The 20,225-nt window shown below is 33.7% G+C and overlaps 1 protein-coding gene across 10 annotated transcripts in view; it reads left to right on the top strand.

Moving 5' to 3' along the window:
- The window catches only part of LOC116338787 (tropomodulin), a 32,981-nt gene that overhangs the window by 1,644 nt on the left and 11,112 nt on the right, over window positions 1–20,225 (top strand). Inside the window, exon 1 of one of the 10 annotated variants that reach the window (XM_031764260.1) lies at window positions 8,281–8,666. The exons of 6 other annotated variants lie outside the window; for them this stretch is intronic. Coding sequence is in view for 1 of the 4 variants with exons in the window: in XM_031764256.1 (XP_031620116.1) it covers window positions 9,168–9,248 (81 nt within the window). In the remaining 3 variants the exon portion in view is untranslated. Of the gene's footprint in view, window positions 1–8,280; window positions 8,667–8,902; window positions 9,249–13,953; window positions 14,153–14,209; window positions 14,518–20,225 lie in introns of those variants that run through there. 3 more of the 10 variants (XM_031764256.1, XM_031764257.1, XM_031764258.1) reach the window with 3 other exon arrangements.

Genomic DNA, 20,225 nt, shown 5'->3' with positions numbered 1-20,225 from the left:
TCGCTTGAAATATTGCTTCAAACATACGGTCATATGAACAACAACAATGCAAAAGTTTTCTTTTCTTTTCGTCACTTTTTTTTATTCTTTTATATTATTATTTTCACAGTTTTCCTCGACTTGCTACGTCGCTTACTGAATTCGCGGCTAATTTCACAATCGCAAAGTGGACTTAGTTGTCTACATCATGTAAATTAATGCTTTTGTTGTGTGAACAGGAATTTCGTGCGGCGAAACAACGAATTATTGCACATTGCTACAGCCTGAATGTTGTTTTTCGCTTCAGCGCAAATCTATTTTATTTAATGAGAACTTTTTGCACGCACCAGAACCGGCGCACGAATGTCTCACTTTCTCCCTCACACCATCTATCCCTGTCTCTCTTTCGCTATCTCTCTATCTTTCTCTTTGTTTTTGTGTACGTGCGTAACAATACGCCAATCGAAATGTGTATTTAAGTGAAATTCAATTTCTCAGTTGAAAATCATTCAATATTCGAAAAAAAAAACAGTCAAAAATATAAATATTCATGATTTTGATGAATTGGCGTGAGCCTCACGTATATATGTGTATATTTTATGTTTCAGCATTAGCGTAAATATTTCGCAGAAATTCATCGATTCGGTTTGGTACATTATTCAATATCGAACGAATGAAAATAATCGACTGAATTTTGAATTGTGCAATGGTGATGACCGTGGTCGTGACCACATCATATACACACATATCATATTCATAGGAGCTTCACGTCATCATTCAACCTCGATTTACTTTCGTGAACCGTTTCACATTGAAAATCATAGATCGGATTAATCAGAAGCTTAAAACCGCTAAAAACTTCAGTAAAACAATCTGTAGAATTGAGGCGAGACAGGGAGGAGAGAGATAGAGAGATAGAGAGAGTGAGCGAGAGAACATATCACTCAAACACAAAAATAAACCAAATCGAAATAAAACAAATAAAAATCACAGATCAAAAATTGAAAATAGATTGATGAACGAAAAGAAATAATAAAATTTAACTCTGAAAGAAAACAGGCTTCCAATAAATTTTTAATTAAGATAAAAAGCGTTTGTAAAGAAAAACACAAAATGTATTGAATTGTGTGCAAGAGCTTCATAACCAACAACCAACTCGGGTAGATATCCCTGTGCAAAAACAACGTTGATTATTCATTGGAATATATCGAGTGGTCGGATCGTTCAAATGTTCACTTCACTCGACATACCAAATGAAAAAGAGGCGGCCAACATGCGCACATTTAAACCCGATTCTTTTTTCTTCTTAAATTTCAATTAAATCTAAAAATATTGTATCATATTTAATAATGTGATCGAACAATGTACGAATTCATATATATGTAGTGTATGGCAGAGCACTTTTGCTACCATTTCATAGTCGATTGGTTTAAAAGATCATTTCATAATAAATCGAATCCGTCATTTTCCAAGAGCTTTCAGGCATTTAAACATTATTTGAAGAGATGAGAGGCGAAAAAAAATAAACCAGCCACGAATGAAATGATCTGGTCGGTGCACGTTTCAACCGAATGACGAAATTAAATGAACCATCGTTGAATGTTTATTTGTATAAATACGTATGAAAATCCACCTCAATTCATGGTTAAGTCAAGAGTTTTTCATTCATTCACTCTTTTATCTGCACCAGTGAGGCAACAATGAAGCTCAAATATAAGAGTAATCTCACATCCTTTTGATTGTGGCAAAACATAAAAACTTGCAATAAATTCAGTAAAAATTGTAAACGCTTGAATTCAACTTAAAGCAATGACAAACAAATCCATTTGTCTGCATGGGATCGAACGGGAAAGATACAAAAATGGCACATTGCATTTGTACGTCATTTGAACAAATCTAAAAGCTATGAATCATATGAACTTAACGACAAAAAATAAATAAATAAATAGTGTATTTCACTTGGAATTACCGACCGACAGTACCATGTGCATTTTCATGCCCATTCATATGACGACTTATCTTTTGTTGTCGTCTCTTTGTTAATGCTGACTCCTTTATTCATTTTATTCAAGTGAAAAATGTTTTTTTTTTGCTTGAACACGACAAGAAAGAGCGAGAGAGAGAAGACGATAGAAATAGAGACATAATGACGGAAAATAAATAAAAAAGCACACAGTCTATTCTCGTGCTCAAAGAGTACCAAGTCCAAATTTCCCAGATTTATTAAAGCACGAAACAAAGAAAATGCTACACTTATTGCGTTACATGCATTAAGTATTACTTGATTGTAAAAAGATGGATCAACAATGGGATGCGTTTATTGTGCAAGAGACACGGTCGTCGTCGTCATCATCAGCATCATCATTGGTTGTAGTTGTTGTCATTGTTATAGCCTTTTTATTCGTTAATAACTTTGAACCTTATTAACCAGTCACTTTCACACGGTTGTGGCGTGGCATGTGTGAAACTATTAAAAAAACTTCCATATGCAATTTAGCAAAATAAAAATGTGTCTAAATATTAAAAGCAAACAAAATAGAAACAAACGAAAAAGAAAAGAAAACAAAACGAAACGAATTAACGTTTATTTTTATCCATTTATTGGAGTTCAGCAAACAGATTTTCGACTCAGTCTATGCATAAAAATGAGTTGTCAAAAGTAAAATAAATAAATCAGAGCGAAAAACATTTCGGATCAGTTTAGCCTGGTTGCGGTCGAACGTTGCAGATCATTCGCATGACAAAATAGAAAGCTCGATGAAAATGTGTGTGTGTGTGTGTGAGAGAGAGAGAGAGAGAGAGAGAGAGCAAGAGAAAACAGGCTGTGAATGTGCGGAAAATGGTTGGACCGAGTAAAAGAGAGGCACAACAGCCTCTGTGCGTTTACAGTTTTTTGCTTTTTTTTATTTATTAGAGCAAGAGAGGTAGAAAATATTGCTATGTAAACATGTTATAAAATGTTTTGATTTGGGGCTACGCGCATACCCGAATAAAATGAAAAAGAAGAAGCACGAGAAAAAAAATGTAGTAAATGTTTCGTGACAGACTTGCTTTGGGCTTTTGTTTTATTTTATTTTTCTCTGCTTCTTCTTCATTGATTCAGTGCATGTTGTTGGCTCTATTCGACGGTTTTTTTGTTGTTGATCGCTGTTCATTCGCCCATTTTCATTCGAAACCGACTTCATTTTCATTTGAGCCGTGTCGGATTTCGATTTCGTTTCTATCTCTCACACTTTTTTTTATTGTCCACCGGTTTTATTTGCAACATTAAATTTCAATTCCTTTTATTTTTATATCCAACGTATGAACTAGAAACCGTGCTGAATACGCATAACATGTGCCCATTTCATGAGATGATGTGTATTTTTGATTTGATTGTAGGATGCGTTGTCATCGACGCAAAAAAACCAAAATTATGCTATACATTTCCTGATTAGAATTTGGGCAATGATATATCGATAAATTGCCAATAACGAAACATAAGCACGCATGAGGTATTTACACATTTGACATCAATTTGATCTACATCGAAAATTGATAAATGAATAAGTTCACAGAGCGAAATTCGATTAGTATACATTTGGGCGTATTGCTGTCGAACGCTTACGTACAGCTGAATATATCACACTCAAAAGCCACCAATTTGGTGCAATTTTATTGATATAATTCGATATGATTGTGTTTGATTTTTAAGGCTCATAAAGGAAAACATTTCGTGCATCGAATTTCAATTACAATGAACGCAAAAAAAACACAACGCATTTCATTCATTTTGTATACGGAAATTATTAATGTAACAACAGAACAACACACTACCGAATTGCAACTGCATATTTTGGCATCATATCGAAGGATAACCATTAAAATCAAACCACACACAGAGAGGGGCCCATATGTAATCCATCGACATGATATTTAGATGCATTAAACAAACATTGCCAAAAGCATTAAACTTATACATAAGATAGATAGACGGTGTGCCCTAGGCTTGTCCGATTTTGTTCACTTTTGAACATTTTCGTGGTAATTCTGTAATATTGAAATTCCAATGCAATAATTTGACATATTTGTGTCATTTCTCTTCAAAAGCAGATCAAAAGCACATTTTCTTCAAATTATAGGTAACAGCGGAACTGCATCAAAACTATAATTTGAAGAAAATATGTGCCCCTGCAGTGTGACAGTGCATTCGCGTTTTTGAGTCAAAATGCCGAAAATTGCCCAAAAAAGTGAACAGAATTGGACAAGCCTAGTGCGCACTAACGACAGCTAAACAAACAAACCAACGATACAACGATTTTCTATTAAGAATCAGTATACCAATAAACAAACGATTTTTGCTTGAATCTAACAAATGTGCAAAATATCTTTGATTCATCCGTTTCGATTTGCGTTTGTTTGTTTCTCTTTAAAATCGAAAATCGAAATGAAACGCGAAAAAGGGATATGAAATTCTTAAAATTCAATCAAAAAGGAATTCCCGTACCAAATGTGTCATCACACTATGAAAAATAAGCTTCGTTCAACCGTTGAAAATTATCAATTAACACAATGTAAACAACAATTTTCATTTCATGAGGTAAATTGAAAGAACGATGTTTTGAAACGACGGCATTCATCAAGTATTACGTCGATTTTTGATATTTGAATGAATTGTGAAAATATTTTCACCTTGTATTTTCACACACAGAAAAAAAAAGAAATTGAAATGAATTTATACGACACACCACACAGTAAAACTGTTAAATGCTAACTGAACTTGAATTGAGGGAGCGTTCTTTAAATTTTTGCTTAACCTAAATACATTCCAATTAATGAATTAACGACAGCGAATAATATGACATGAGTTTATTTATTCATTTTGTCGCGCCAACCTAATCGCATAACTAAAAACATTTACGATTTGTTGTGACAATTTCATTATACACATTTTATAAGCTTTTTACATCGAACACTCGAGTAATGCCACATCAAGCGGATAAATGGCTCAACTGTCATATGTTGCAATTGTTATTGAAACTGAAGAATAATCCGGTGTGGTATGCCATCAATTATTTTTTATGAGCGGAATTTGATTTGTCTTCTGTTTTTATTAAAAACAATTATTTTTCGCACATTTGTTGCGTTCGTTTTTTGGTTTTGTTTGTTTTGCACAACATACGTATTTAATCTCATTGAAATTGATGAAGTAAGTGTCTAAAGTCACTTTTATCCAATTGTTATCACTAAAGCTTTTTAGTCGAAGCTAACTGGGAATATATATATATATTTTTTTCCAATTCAGCCGTATGCTTTCATCAAACAAATAAAACGTTGTTTAGTTCAAGGTGAAGTGATGCTATATCATAGCTATTGAGTGAGAAAACATTTCGGCAAAAATAACATACTGTGTAAAATATCGCAAAAATTGAAATTTGTAAAACGAACTGAATTCCGTCAAACATTTTCTCTCAGCGCAAAGGAATCAAGTTTGTTCATCGTTTCAGTTTTCGCATTCGAATATCTTGGCATCTTTTTGTTTTCTATCTGTATTTGAAACCATCTAATTAGGAGATTGATATTGAAACCGCCACTACAACGTTTGGATGATTATTTTCTATTTATCATTTTTTGAATATTTCATCCAACGCATTCCGTCTGAACGGAGTTAAATATAAAGAAAAGAAGCGTAAATATCGGACTAAATTTTGCGAACAGAAGCGACGCTTGGCATGATAGGCAAAAAATGTTGTAAATTCTATTTGGCTGTATTCAACAGAGGTCACTCAATCAAAATAACAAAACGAAGCTATGAAAAAAAATAATAATAATAACGAAATAAAATCGCTCATATTCGGTGAAAATTGGTCCGCTTTCATTGGGAAACGACAACAAAATGCATTGTTCTGTAGATCCGCTTACGTCAGACGAATCTCATAAGATTCGATGGTGTGCACGTTGCGCCAATATTCATTGAAAACAATGCCTTCAATTTCCGGCAACAGTTGAATTTACGATCACCGTTTTCATCAACATATCGCAGAGAGCGCTTACATCCGCATCAATACGTAAATCATTTTATTGCCAATTTGGCAAGCATAGATTACAACATTGAGCCTACCTCAAACACCCAACACGGCAAATCAAATGAACAATTTTTGGTTTGTAATGTAATGTGTGCGACAATCATACAATTTTGCAACAATTTGCTTGGTGCTCAGCACACATCGCGAGTGTGTTTACTTATGCGCCATACAAGCATTCAACTTGTTCAACAATCTAATGAACAGCATGCAGTTTTGCACGTGTTAACTTCAAATTTCATCAATCATTCGATGCTTGACATGTGATGCACACACCCAAACAAAAGTTTGTCAAAATCAATCGATTGCAATCAAGATGAGGCGAATTTAATTAAGAGGATTTACCAAGGAAAAATAACATCAGCCAGAACCGTCATTTGAATCAACGATTTTTCCGATCATTTTTCATTATTTCGAGACCGAAAAAATCTCGATGCGAGAATCTTCAACAAACAATGACTGAGCAAACTGAACGCAATAATGACTTCTATTTTACTTCTAAACGCACACAGCGTTAGCACCGGATTTAAATTTAAACCGAGTCTGATGCCTATTTTTAGCATTCGGATGGTCTATTTTTAGTAAATAACAAATTTTTGGTGTGGATTCGATTGGCCGATTATATTCAAACCATACTGTGTGTGTGTATATGTCGTCACAGCAGCTACGACAAACACGTGATGGAATTTTTTTCTTCACTTAGAACCTAGGGGAGAGAAACCAATGCTAGTTTTTCTAGTTTATAGCTAATTTTCTAGTTTTTAGCTAATTTACTAATTTATTGCTTGAATAATCTAATAATGCTAATATTCCTTTATGAAATTGCTAGTTTTCTAGTTTTTTGTTCTGTCAAATGACAATCAAATGATTGTACTGACACAATGAAGTATTTTGACGTTTAGTTGTTCAGACATATTTTTATGTGTTTTGAATAATTATACACTTATAATAGTAAAAATTAGTTTAATTATTCTTTTTTAACACAAAATCTTGCAAAAATACTTGTATCTTTCAATAGTCGACTTGTAAAATTGATTTAGTTACCAAATCATGGCACAATATCAAAATGGCGGGTCAAATAATTTTTGCAAATTTTTCTAGTTTTTGCTAGTTTTTTTCTAATTTTCCTAGTTTTTACTTGAAACAAAAAAAACTAGCAAATGGTTTCCGTCCCCTAGCTTAGAACCAACTCAATGTCTTTTGGTAAATATTAGATGATTTTTTTTTGTTTTTGATCTATTTGATGTTGTCACTGGATATTGACAATTTTGATCACTTCAAAAAATGGTGATAAACTTCCGGCTGGGTGTTTTTGATAAGTGAGAAATTTGGCAAACGACCATGACAAAACGAAATGACATATCGATAAGTTTGTGTGATCATTGAGTATGTTTTGATGAAAGACCATGAAATTCTTGATCAGAAAAGCATCGCTTTTTTTATATAAGCAAAACGATATTCGGCAACTCAACATTTTAGGGTTTGATCGCTCCGAAATATTCACGCATCGAAAATAGCGATTTGATAAGCGTGATTTTGTTTGTGTAGTCGCGTCATCGGTGCTCGGTGAATAACACCTGATGTTCCTGAAAGGTGTGTGTAGGATTTAAAGGGAGTCATAACACAAACAACAAACGGTATCGATGACGTATCACATCAAAATGAATTTTTCGATTTTTGTTTTTCAGCAGTGAGAGACTATGCGCGTGCAAATGTCTGTGTGTTAGTGTGTGTGTGTGTGCGTGTCTGTGTATAATGTGCGCGCATGAAAATCGAATTTTCCCAAGTGTATTCTTTGGAATTCGTTAAATGTATATGTGAACGATCAAAAAGGTGAGAAAATCTATAACTAAGCGTGTCGATCGTCTGCATCGTTGGTTCTTCTTTTCTCTTCACACGATCCATATGAAAATGATGCGACGGAAAATATTGAAGCGTTTTTTTTTTTCTTTCTTTCATAAATATACACTACACACTCCATAAGCCGCACAACGACATATGTAAGACATTTCATCGTCAGTTTCGATGTGATACATTTGCTTTCCCGTTTTTTCGCCGATTCCGATCGGCGTTCTCTTTCACCACTTCGAATTTCAAAAAAGAAAAAAAAATCCAAGCATTTCTTCTTTCATTTGTGTATTTCATTTTTATTTATCTATCTATTTTACGTTGAATTCATTTTTCCACCTCGTATATTCAATGGGTCGCCGTTTAGTTGAAATTTGAGTGTTGTTGATGCAAGGACTTTGCGAGAAAGTTTTTTTTTTACCCGTCTTTATGTATTTTTTATTTGTTTCGTGTGAATCAAAGTCAAATTTCTTCGGCGATTTCGTTTAGTAGAATTTTTTTTGCGGTGTGATTTCGTGTCTGCAGTCGATAGAAGCGCTCCGTGATTAGAATTTATTTGCCGTATATTCAAATCGGGTGTTTGGGAGGGTTTTATTTCATTGATTGTTGGATTTAAAAGCATTTTTACGCCATCACGAGAGAGCAAAATAAAATGTGTTTAATGATAGTTCAGTCGTTCGCGTTTGACGCGCTCGCTGCTCTTTTCATGCAACGAATTTATACGTGAATCGAAAAATTTCAAAGAAAAACGAAAAAACAAACACACGAACCTTATATGTACGTAATTTATAATTTATTTCTAAATATTTGTGTGAGTGATTGATTGATTAAGAGAATTAGAAAAAAAAGAAAAGAAAAAAAATAATCATCCAACAAAAACAACGAATGAAAAAAGTACATTGACGATTTGTTTTTAAGTATTTGGTTTGGCAATTTGGTTGGAAGTGAATGAGAATTCGTGTTTACATTGTTCGAAATTAAAAAGAATAAATATTGCAGTTAATTATTCAAACGATAAAAAAGGAAAACATTTTCAATGGAAATGTGGTAGAAAATCGTGATGCCAAACAACGTCAAATATCATCAAAACGCATTTGATTGATGATGGAATAAATCAACTTCTCATTGGCTTTAAAAATCCAATGAACGCAAAACAAAACAAAAAAAAAAGAGAGAATAATTAAAGCAAAAACCAAAATTGTGATTGCGACAAGCAAAATCTTTTGTCATTTTGGTGGGATTTTATTTCATCAGTAATTGTATAACAAGCGCACCAAAATGTCTGGATCTGAAACGGAGATTGAAGAAACGACCGAAGAATGGACCCGAACCGTTTCAATGGTGAAGAAGAAAAAAAAGGTGTGTACATTGTCATCTATATTATATATCCTTGGCATTGTGTGGAAATGGCCGTCTCTCTATCTACTCTGTCACATTTTCGGCAGCAAACAGTTTTCAGTTAAGTAGGAATGTTGTGTGAAACGTCGTCGATTTGACGTGTGGGATTCAACGCGCACGCTTGTGGCGCGAGTCAAAAGTCAAAGTTAAGACGAACAATTTCGGAGTGCATGGCTAAATTTAGACGCTTTATAAATTGAGAAAGCATCATCAAAATGAATGATGCACTCTTTGGTTGTAACAAGAAAAGAAATCAAACAACAAACTTTCAAATTCATGTACGCGTTCGACTTTTTTTCTCTCCTATTCTCTTGTTGACACGTACATGCAACTATTTTCGTATAAGAAAAGGAAGATAAAAAAAACTTTACATAAAGTTCAACGTAACGTTTTTTTTTTTTCTTCTTCGTTCGGTTGCCTTTACTGTGTAATACACATCCATGTACCATGTCTAAATTTAACAAATGTGTTTGCGTATTGATATTATAAGTAGATTTTTTTTCACAAAACGATCGTTCGATTTTTGGGCCGGTAGATGCATGTTTATTATGAAAGCAGATAAACAAAAAATAGAGAAGCAATTTGAAGAAAGTCAATGGAAACCAAGCGAAACGAAAACAGATTGAAACATTTCAATGCGACTGATGAAATTGCACATTGTTTGTATTGACGCTGATCACATTTTTTTCTGGGAGAGAAGGTTTTTTAACTTTAACTTTAAATTGTAGTTATTAAATTTTGATAAGATGACTTCAGGATCATCAGGACGATAAAATTCGGTCATTCAAGAGATTAGATAAAACATTTTTTTTTTGTTTTCGAAATATGAAAGAAGTAAAATGTAATCAAAGTGCGTAATTTCATTTGATGATACCCTTGTGTAGATTACAGCGTCAATTTATCGATGGAGAAAAATGAAAATAATACCATAGAAACAAGTTAATGGACATAAGAAGTTAGTTGATTCATAAGCAATCCTTTCGGGCTTGACTGACTGGCGTTTTTCTGAAGTGACATCGCTTTAAGCCAACAAAAAATAATAATGTGTAAATGCGAAAAGAAAACAGCTGATTAATTTTGTTCGAAATGTATAATCTTTCATTTGCGGAGTATAGAGAGAGAGAGAGAGAGAGAGAAAAGCGATATCTCGAACGAGATGGCATTTCGCCAAATTCAATGAATTTATCCTTCGAAGAAAAATCCATTCGAATTTTGTTTGTTTTGCTTCACGAATCTCCATTTTCGGTAAGAAATGATGTGAGAGAAGAGAAGAAGAAAAAAGAAGAAGATACGCGATGATGCGCAAAGCGAACACGTATTGAAATAGTATCGCCCCAAGCCGACGACATAGGTTTGGAAAAATTCCATTTCATTAAGGCAATCGAAGAAATGTTACAATCAATAAATGTGTCGCAATGAACCCACGTTCTTTGTCTCGTGATTTCAAATGGAACTTTTATCATGTCACATTAAATTGCGAGAACGCCAAAAATGTAATTCATTGGAATGGTACGCACATTTACATCAAACGGTTTTTTTTATATGCGTTACAGGATAAAATGGAAAACGATCCAATCTAATTTTTTTGCCAAAGAACCTTTACAACGAATTTATTATCTTAACCTTTACAACGAATTTATTATCTTAATAGATAATATATAAATTATTTTGAACAGTCGTCGATCACCAAAATCAGAATACATGCTGAACAATTACGTAGAAAATGTGTATGTTCGGTTCTTCATCTTCGATTTAATAAATCACGTTGTGATCAGAAGGGAACCAACAACACCACAGAAACAGATGTAGAAAAAGAGATGACCAACGGAAAATTTAAAAGGAAAACGGAAAAATTGATCGACTCTTGTTTTGTCATGGATGTAGATGCGTGTGTATGTATGTTGGATGTTTGTTTGTGTATGAGAGAGAGAGAGAGAGAGAGAGAGAGAGAGAGAGAGAGATAAAAAGAATGTTGCGCATATTAATTTGCGCACCCCAGTTCGTTGGCAACGTCCCAAAGGTCTATACTTGGAGATCAATGCGCGCACGATGATTTCTCTCTCTCTCTTCGAACTTATTTATAACTGCTTGAACGGATCTTTGTGTTTCGTTGTAGCGCGCGTGTATTGAACGAGCAAGAACGAAACACGACATATGTGATTGATTATATATGTATACTGTATGACATGAGCCAGAAGTGAGATATCGATATTATTGTGTATTCATGGTGGAAATGAGTAGCAACAAAAAAAATTGCTCGATGTCGAGACGCACAGGCCAAAAGCCATCATTCTATTTCACCACGAACAATTAAAATCAGTTGATTCGCCAATTTGTTTTTCTCATAATAATGAAATCGCTGCTACACACCGATTACAACATACTATCAGCATCAGCAACAGGAACTTCGTATCGTGCTCACCGCAATCACAGTTGACTGTGGTTATTTATCCCATCTCTATATATATATATAGCTGATTTTCATTCATTGCCAAATGGCTCTTTTTAATTCATTAATATCAAATTCTGTAAACCAAATTCAAAAAAAACGAAACACTATCTTAATCTCAGCTTAATTGCAAACGAATGCTTCCGCGTTTGCCGATCGCCGTTTCGTTTCTCCGAAATTTCATCTAAGCGCCAATGATTAATGGCCAAAATGAATGTTCACTTTGCTAGGCTCAAGTGCAAATCTTCATTCTCAATTTTGCATGCAAAATACGCAATGAAATTGAATTAAATAAGCGAGGAAAAAAAAATATAAGAGATTTGTAAAAACAACGATAAATGTTGTCAAACAACAATAAAACCCGTTGCTCTGTGTTCTTTACTCTCCCACTTTTTTTCGGTTTGGTAATAATAATAAACAAATACGACCATTAATTCATTTCAAGCATATTTAGTTTCGTGCTGTAAATGAATATTTGTGACTGGCTTATTCAATACATTTCATTTAATGACGCGATTGTGCGCTTGTGAATGTCCTCATTCATTAGATTTGCCGTTTGTGCTTTTCATTTTGCAAGAGAGATAGATGCCTGAATATCGTAATATACAACAACTGCAGCCACAACCACATGTACACATGACAACCAGTGTACATCGCAAAATGACGAGACGATTTACAATAATTATTATATTTTCGCTATTTTACTTCAAAATGTTAATTTTAGCATTTTCTAAATTTACAATCAATATATTTCATCGTTGGCTTACTTCATTTGCTTCATGTTGTTGCGCATTTTTTTTCACGATAATTCACATTTTGAGACGCCAATTTAACGTGAAATTATTGGAATAATGTCGCTGTTGAGCTAGGAAGTTTTGAGCCACTTGAACGAGCAATCGAGCATAGAAAAGATACCAACATGTTGCTTGATAAACTCTAGCACTATCGCAGGCTGGCCACAGCTACCGTTTTCATCGTTGATTCGCCACTGTAAAAAAACAAATTTATGAATTCTTAAATGAAACATATTTATACAAGAAGATAATCATACACAAATATGTAGAACATATCGAATGAAACTCATGCACATCAATCGATTTAAAAATAAAACCCGTTCAACACAGAAATAAACAAACAAAAATACTGAATGGACGTGTGGCTTACGAGAGAGAGAGAGAGAGAAGACACAACATATTCAACAGAAGTAATTTTAAACAACACCAGTATTGCGGGGAAAATCCCGAATAAATTGGATAAAATAAGCGAAAATAAAACATTCGACACATCGACCACTCACTGTTTATGACAAATGTCGCAAGAATCTATCGACAAAGCAGTAATTAGCATTCACTTTTCCTTCGAATGTGTGTTTAAAATCATTAAAAATGACGAAAAATGCAGCTAATCTTTATATTTTGTTTTTCTCGTCGGTCGGCCTGTACTCTCATCATCGCTCATTTTGAATTGCGGCGCGCATCCCACCGACATATTTCAAGCGCGCGAAATACAAACGTCATAAATGTGTGGTTCATTTTTACGATTCTCTTGAATAATCGCCGGCTATTGACGTCATTTTCAACTGAACATATCGGTTAAAATCCATCTTACCGTTTTATATTAATAATTTTGTATCCGGAATGGTAATTTATTTGGAAAAATTCCGTTTAAAATTTGTGCCAAAGTATTAAGAATTAGAAAATAACCGAAAATTAAACGAATGACAATGTTCAAATGAATTGTCAAAATGTTTATCATTTGTCTTTGTCTAGCCAATGCATTTGTGTACGCAATGGAACAGCTAACCATTTCGCTTGCACACAACTTTGTGTTTGGCAATACATTAACCATATACGGTTTATTCGGATTGAATATACTGTAACACGGATGCGCACCATTGTATTAGTTTTCGTATGTTTGCTGTGATTGTACACACATTGGGACGAGTCAATACACTCGCACACGCACTCGCACACATGCACACATGGCACCGTGCATACATGAAAGCGTATTGTGTTGCCATTTACACAGAAACCTTAAGTTCCCTTATATGTATATGTAATTTTGCCATACGAATTTCGGCTAACAACCATTTTGATTGGATGGTAAATAAATTGGAAACAAGAAAAAAAAGTAAGCCAATTTCATGCACACCCGTTTGACAGATTACAAACTACCTTCAAACGAAAAAAAAATAGAGATCCATACACACATTGACAGTTTATTCCATACATGAACAAAAGAGAAAGAGACGAAACATTGAACGAGTTTAGTTGTTTTGTGGCGGCGAGCTAAATCAAAACTAAGAAACTACAATTTTATTTACAATTTATTTCGTTTCACGCACATTTCATTGTCGATCGACAAACTTGCGTTGCGTGGTAAAGAAAGAAAGAGAGCGGCTGAACAACACAGTAAGGTAAAACATTCCTCGTAACATTTATGTGTTTGAGTTCGAGTTTTAGTACTTTGCACAAAAACTGAGTGTCTATCGTGACATAGTCGCGCAGTGAATTTACAATAGTTACGTTTTTTTTATTGCACACTCGTCATCATCATTCTTTCTCCAGTATTGTGTCTGACTTCTTCGAGTGATTTTTTTTCTCTATTCGTGCGGTGTGTGAACATTTTTGTTTAATTCGAAATAACAACCAACGAAAAAAAAAATATTCCATTTGATTTTTGGTGTTCGATTCATTGACATATTGGTTTAATATTTTGTTTGGCCTATAAACAAAACTCTCGGTTTCAAATAGCATCAACAAATATCGTCCAATTTAAAACGTGTAAGTCAGTTTTTTTCATTCTCTCTCATCTCTTCACCAATTTTTAATGAGTGCGAGCATATCGACGTTTTATGGAAAATAAAAATTGACATGTGAGCCATGTTATAATTGCGGTAAATTCATTGATTTTATAATAAAAATGTGACGGAGAGACCAAGCCCAAAAAATCAATTACCACATAGTTGATTGAATGAATTGAGTGTGAGCGTATGACGTTTAAATTGAAACCAAACACCGCAATAACATATCTTTTATGTTGTTAAACATTAGAATCGATCGAAATTTAAAAGAACATTGAAAAAAAGAAGAAGAAATTGGGTGAAAACATTTAAAATAAAATACCAAGAAAAAGTAATCAAACTTGTGGATATTCGAATCGTCGTTTAAACGAATATAGCAATACAAACGAAAAGCGAAAGGAATGTTTCGACTCGAAATGATAATATTCTGTGTGTATGACATCATCATATGATTTTTTCCAATTAGATTCGTGTATAGTATTGTGGTAAAAGGCGGCCATTTGAACATCGTAAAAAAATATGATCCACTGTTTGTGACGTCGTTTTATTTTTGTTCTCTGATCAATTTCTGGAATGTAATTAATATAATTTCGATTGTTTTTTTTTCTTTTGAAATTTTTTCTAAAATAAAATGAACAGAAAGAGCAATGGTTCAATATTGAAATTTGAATGCAAGAAATGTGAAAGATAAGATCAACTACGATGATGATGTTGCGGTAATTTAAGTAGCCTTGGAACGTTGTGTGTTGTTTGCAAATCATGTGAAAACGACAGTGCCAAATTTTTGTTTGGTGATTTTGAACGCGATTAAACTTGACATTCAACGTGGAAAATATCCACATTAAAATTATCATTCACACCTTCAGCGGCACACACATTATATAATTCTCTGCTCATTTTATTCTCATATGTGTGCTAAATTCATCATCATTCATTTGGATGGCTTTTCATAACGCCATTGCCATTTTATTTCGACACACTCACACACAAACACACACACACACACATGTACACAAATACAAAATTAAGCACTCTTGGCTGAATAATGCCCTTTTTCACTTACACAAAAATAAATAAATTCTATACTCTATTTGGGTAATAAAGAATGTGTGCCATATATTATATTATATATTATTTTCATTTGCAAATAGAGCGAAAAATCATTGAATTCGGTTTCTCACATAAATTTCAATGTAGATATTATGATCGATGCGCCTTTGTTGTATATTTCTGAATAGCCCATTCAATACACGAAGCATTGGATAAACAATATGAAATGATTTTCAGGGTCGATGTCATATTTGCACAATTTATTTTCTTTTTGAATGTTTGTTTATTTATTTTTGATTTTAATTTGCAATTGTTGTCGAATGTCATGCCGTACATTTGCCGTATCAATGAATGCTATTTCAAATGAACAGAATCTATTCGATGATTTTCGAAATGTGATAATTCAATTGAATGGAATTTAACACTACAGATAATCAGAGCGGAAGTTTTATTATGATAGAAAATTCATTGAAACGATCACATTTTGTCGTTCATTCATTCATCGTACAAATTGGTTAAATGTAGTGCAGTGTATCTAATTGCATAAGCACTTTCTCACTTGTTATTTGATGCAGTCAGCGCAAAATTACATCATACATACAATAATGTTATTATTATTATAATTTTTTTCGAAATGCGCTTTTACCATATGTTCGTACAACGATGATCAACACCAGCAATTTAATTGGTGATCGATGCAATCAGATTACCCTTTTCGGAAAAATGCACGCTCACATATTTACAGACGTAGACAAGCGTTGTTAGCACGATAACTCGATGTAGAGGAAGAAAAAAATGTAATATGCATTTCTAAATTTAGCGTTGCCTTGGTGGAAAGTATTATTTTTCATAATGACGATAATGTTGTTTGAATATTGTTTGTTGAGCATATAGCGTTTTGTGTTAAATTGCCCTTTTAAGCCAATATATTTTTTTTTTTAAACAGCATTTGTTTAATTGACAACAACATATTTTTATCTGAATGCATAATAAAAGCAGAAATACCGTTCGATGTGATTTGAAGGGGAAAATGGTTGTCTTTGAATGGCTTTAAATTTAAGGCACTTAAAATGTACAGTTTGTTGAACTGAAAAACACCAGGCCACTTGAAATACCGTTACTGATACGGTAGGCATGCCTGAAATGGGAACGAGACCGAGATATGGTTAAATAAAACGTCGCAACATATACCACATATTTGTTTTGTCCCATGCATTCAGTTTCAACGGCATTTTTCTACTATTTATATTATTGCAAAACGGTAACTTTATTGGGCCGGCATAAAAATGTATGCACAATGAAGAAAACTTTTTTTTTTTTGTCAAACGATTGATTCTTGAAGAAAACTACGAATACGGTTGTGCAATTTGCATTCAATAGAAAATTGCATCCGATTGTTGGGAACGCAGACTTGACCATGTTTATGATGTGCTTGATTTTGGTTAATTGGCAATTATTCCCCTAATAAAGTCTTTACAAGCGAGTCGAATGTAGTTTTATGCGAACCACGAAACAAACTAACGAGAAATGCAAAAAAAAAATACATTTCAAACCTCAACAAATAAAATTGGCGCACACATAAATGGCCAAAACGTGTATCTAGCTCAACAAGTCAAACGATTGATATTATATTTGATTTTATTTATTTTTACGTTTTCAAGCCTGCGGCGGCATCGACATTTGATGAATTGCACCAATTTGGGCGAAAATCTAAAAAAGTATACGCCAAAATAAATCCATCCAAAGAGAGGCATTTTGTTAATTTGAGTAAAAGTAAAATGCTTCTCATTTCATTTTGCAACACACTAATTGGATGAAATTTCATTTTCATGCGGCAGTAAACAATTGACGTATATGTGCTTATTTGAGTCTAATGCCTCACGAGGAGAAACAAAATGTTTGTTCGTGTCTGTGTGTGTGTGAGTGTTTGGTGCTTTTGAATTTGATATTTTCAGTTCATTTTTTTTTCCTTTCGAATGAAAAACAAAAGCAACAATCACACATTTTTACATAATCAAACGGCTGTTGATTCCCATACGGTTCATATAATTTTTTTATAACATTTTCCATTTCGACATGGTTTGATGGAAATTAACTTTGCAACAAATGTTCGATATTTAAATTCTTTCTTTTGTTTTTTTTTTTTTGTCGATTTTCGCACATTCGAAATTGGTTCGAATCAAAATGTATAACAATATTTAACCAGAATTTCCATAGTTCGGAGACCTGAGTAAATTGGTATAAATTGCATTTTAACCAGCCCATCAACAGTAATTGGATGATGCGTGCACAGGTTATATCGACTGCCTGCCCGCATTCGTCGATCAAACGAAAGGGAAATGATTATTTGAACGAAATGAAAACACCGCAACATTCGATTCACGTGAAAACAATGAGAGCATAAACCATCTGAATAAATTAATTGTGGATTGCGTAACTTATAAAGCATCTTATTGCTTCCATGCATCAATTACTGCTTTGAATTTGTAATTGCTTTCGGTCTGGTTTGTTTTTATTTGTTTCTCGTTTTATATTACTTCGGTGGTTCTTCGAGCCGCTCACCCACATTTTCTTTCTTTCTATTTGCGTTTTTATTCGGTTTTGCATTTCAATTTCAATTCAACGCTGGCAATATTCAAAAGAAGCAATCGAATGGGGAATCAACAATTAAAATTAATATTATTATTGGTGCTGGCCGTTATGTTGAGTTCACTCGGTTTCGTACATGTTTCGGATTCGCTGTATTACATTTTCCTCATTTCAAACTTACGAAAAACCAAAAAAAAAAAAAAAAAAACGCCAGCAACAACTACGAAAGAAATGACTCGTGATCATGTCCGCTGTGTGAAATAAATTGTGTTTAAGTGCATAGTGAGTCACTGTTGCATAAACAATAACGTTTCTCCATTGTTGAATGTCGTGTCAACGTTTTTTTGTTTGCCTTTGCCGTTGTTGTTGGTCTCTTCTTTTTTATTATTTCTTTCTCTTGGCGTTTCACATCTTGTCCCCACAATTCTCGATTGTCTTTGCAAAGACTCTTTGGTGTGTGAGTATCGCGTTACTTTTCAATTTCTTTATTTTCTTTACTTTACATTTCATTCATTGCGTTGTATGTGCGCACGAGATCTTTTGATTCGCTATTCTTAGTCGGCTGATTTCATTGCTGCAATATTTATGCACGGTTCTTGCGTGTGAATAAAATTTCAAAGTAATAGATAGAGTAGCTGAACGAGCTCAAACAAACGAAAAAAAAAAGAGAGAACCGATGACAACAAAAACCGCAGACAATTCTCTAAACAATGTTGCAGAGCCAAGATATGACAGCACATACTTGATATAAGCACTCTTTGGTTCCGAACATTTCACAGCAGCTATGTTTTCCGTAAATACTTGCATTTCATCAAGATTCTAACACCGTGTGTATGCTATGATCATAACAACATCATTATGCCACGGGAAGTTGATTGATGGTTATGATGATGAAGAAGTATGAAATAGACAGCAAGAAAATGTGTACGGCAAAATGGCATGATTCATGATTTTCATTAAAAAAACATTCAAATAACAATGCTCCCGTTAGAGTGAACTCATTGAACCAAAACAATTTGGGTCGTACAACTCTCTCAATTTTGCGAAGCTTTTCACTCACGCGACATATTCAGCACCAAACATATATTTTAGACTTAATCGCATTGGCAACCATAAATTGCAATAATTTCGCTGAGCTCGTCTCATCCTCTCTCTTTCTCTCTGGCGCTCTCAGCTTTTTATATAATTTCTCCGTATAAATGTGACTGTCGACAAGCTAGTTAGCAGCCCACCATCCCAATTAATGGCGTAATGATTACTATACAAGGTGCAATTTCTGAAATGATTTTAAGCTTCTGCATGTTCATTATCTCAGAGCTAAATATGTACACTTTATAATCAATCCACAAATTGAATGTTGCTCGCTCATTCAAATGATGTACGCCGCAAATTATACCACGAGGTATCCGAAGCCGCTCCAAATTATCACTCGAAACTCCATTTTACCTAGAAAAATAAGCGAATAAAAGCCAAAGAAATGGCATTACTAAGAGAAAAAATAATGTGTTAAAATCTCACTAATCAACACGAAAACCGTGTTTAGTTTGAGCAAATTTAATACCGTCCATCCGTTGATTTGGAAAATCTTCGAAGCAGTTGAAAACACACTTTCTTCAAACATTTCATCGAAATGGCAAAACAAAATAGTTGCCACGCATAAAAGATAATCATTGACGCAATTGAGCAATTATAACAAAAGAGATAAGAATAAAAAACCTGAATTAAATGCGTCGTGAATTCAAGGCTTTAATTTATGAATGCATTGCCATTCCAAAGAACAAATAAAAAGCTATAAATGGTGACCAGTTTGTACATTAGTAATGTGCCATATAAACAAAACAATTTTTATTAAACCATAATTAAATAATTTATTTTACGGTGTAAATCGCCAACAAATTTAATGGAAACGATGTCTTGATGCTCATTTTATTGAGCAAATACGAGTGCAATCAGATTTAATTTGTATCCTATTATTATCATCATCGTCATTCGGTATCATGACACACACACACACACACACACACACACACACACACACACACACACA

Source organism: Contarinia nasturtii, unplaced genomic scaffold (assembly GCF_009176525.2).
Source record: "Contarinia nasturtii isolate CC-2019 unplaced genomic scaffold, AAFC_CNas_1.1 Cnas_scaffold_414, whole genome shotgun sequence".
NCBI classification, from domain to species: Eukaryota; Metazoa; Arthropoda; class Insecta; order Diptera; family Cecidomyiidae; genus Contarinia; species Contarinia nasturtii.
The sequence above is the reverse complement of the archived record's forward strand: the minus strand, read 5'-3'. Positions and strand labels throughout refer to the sequence as shown.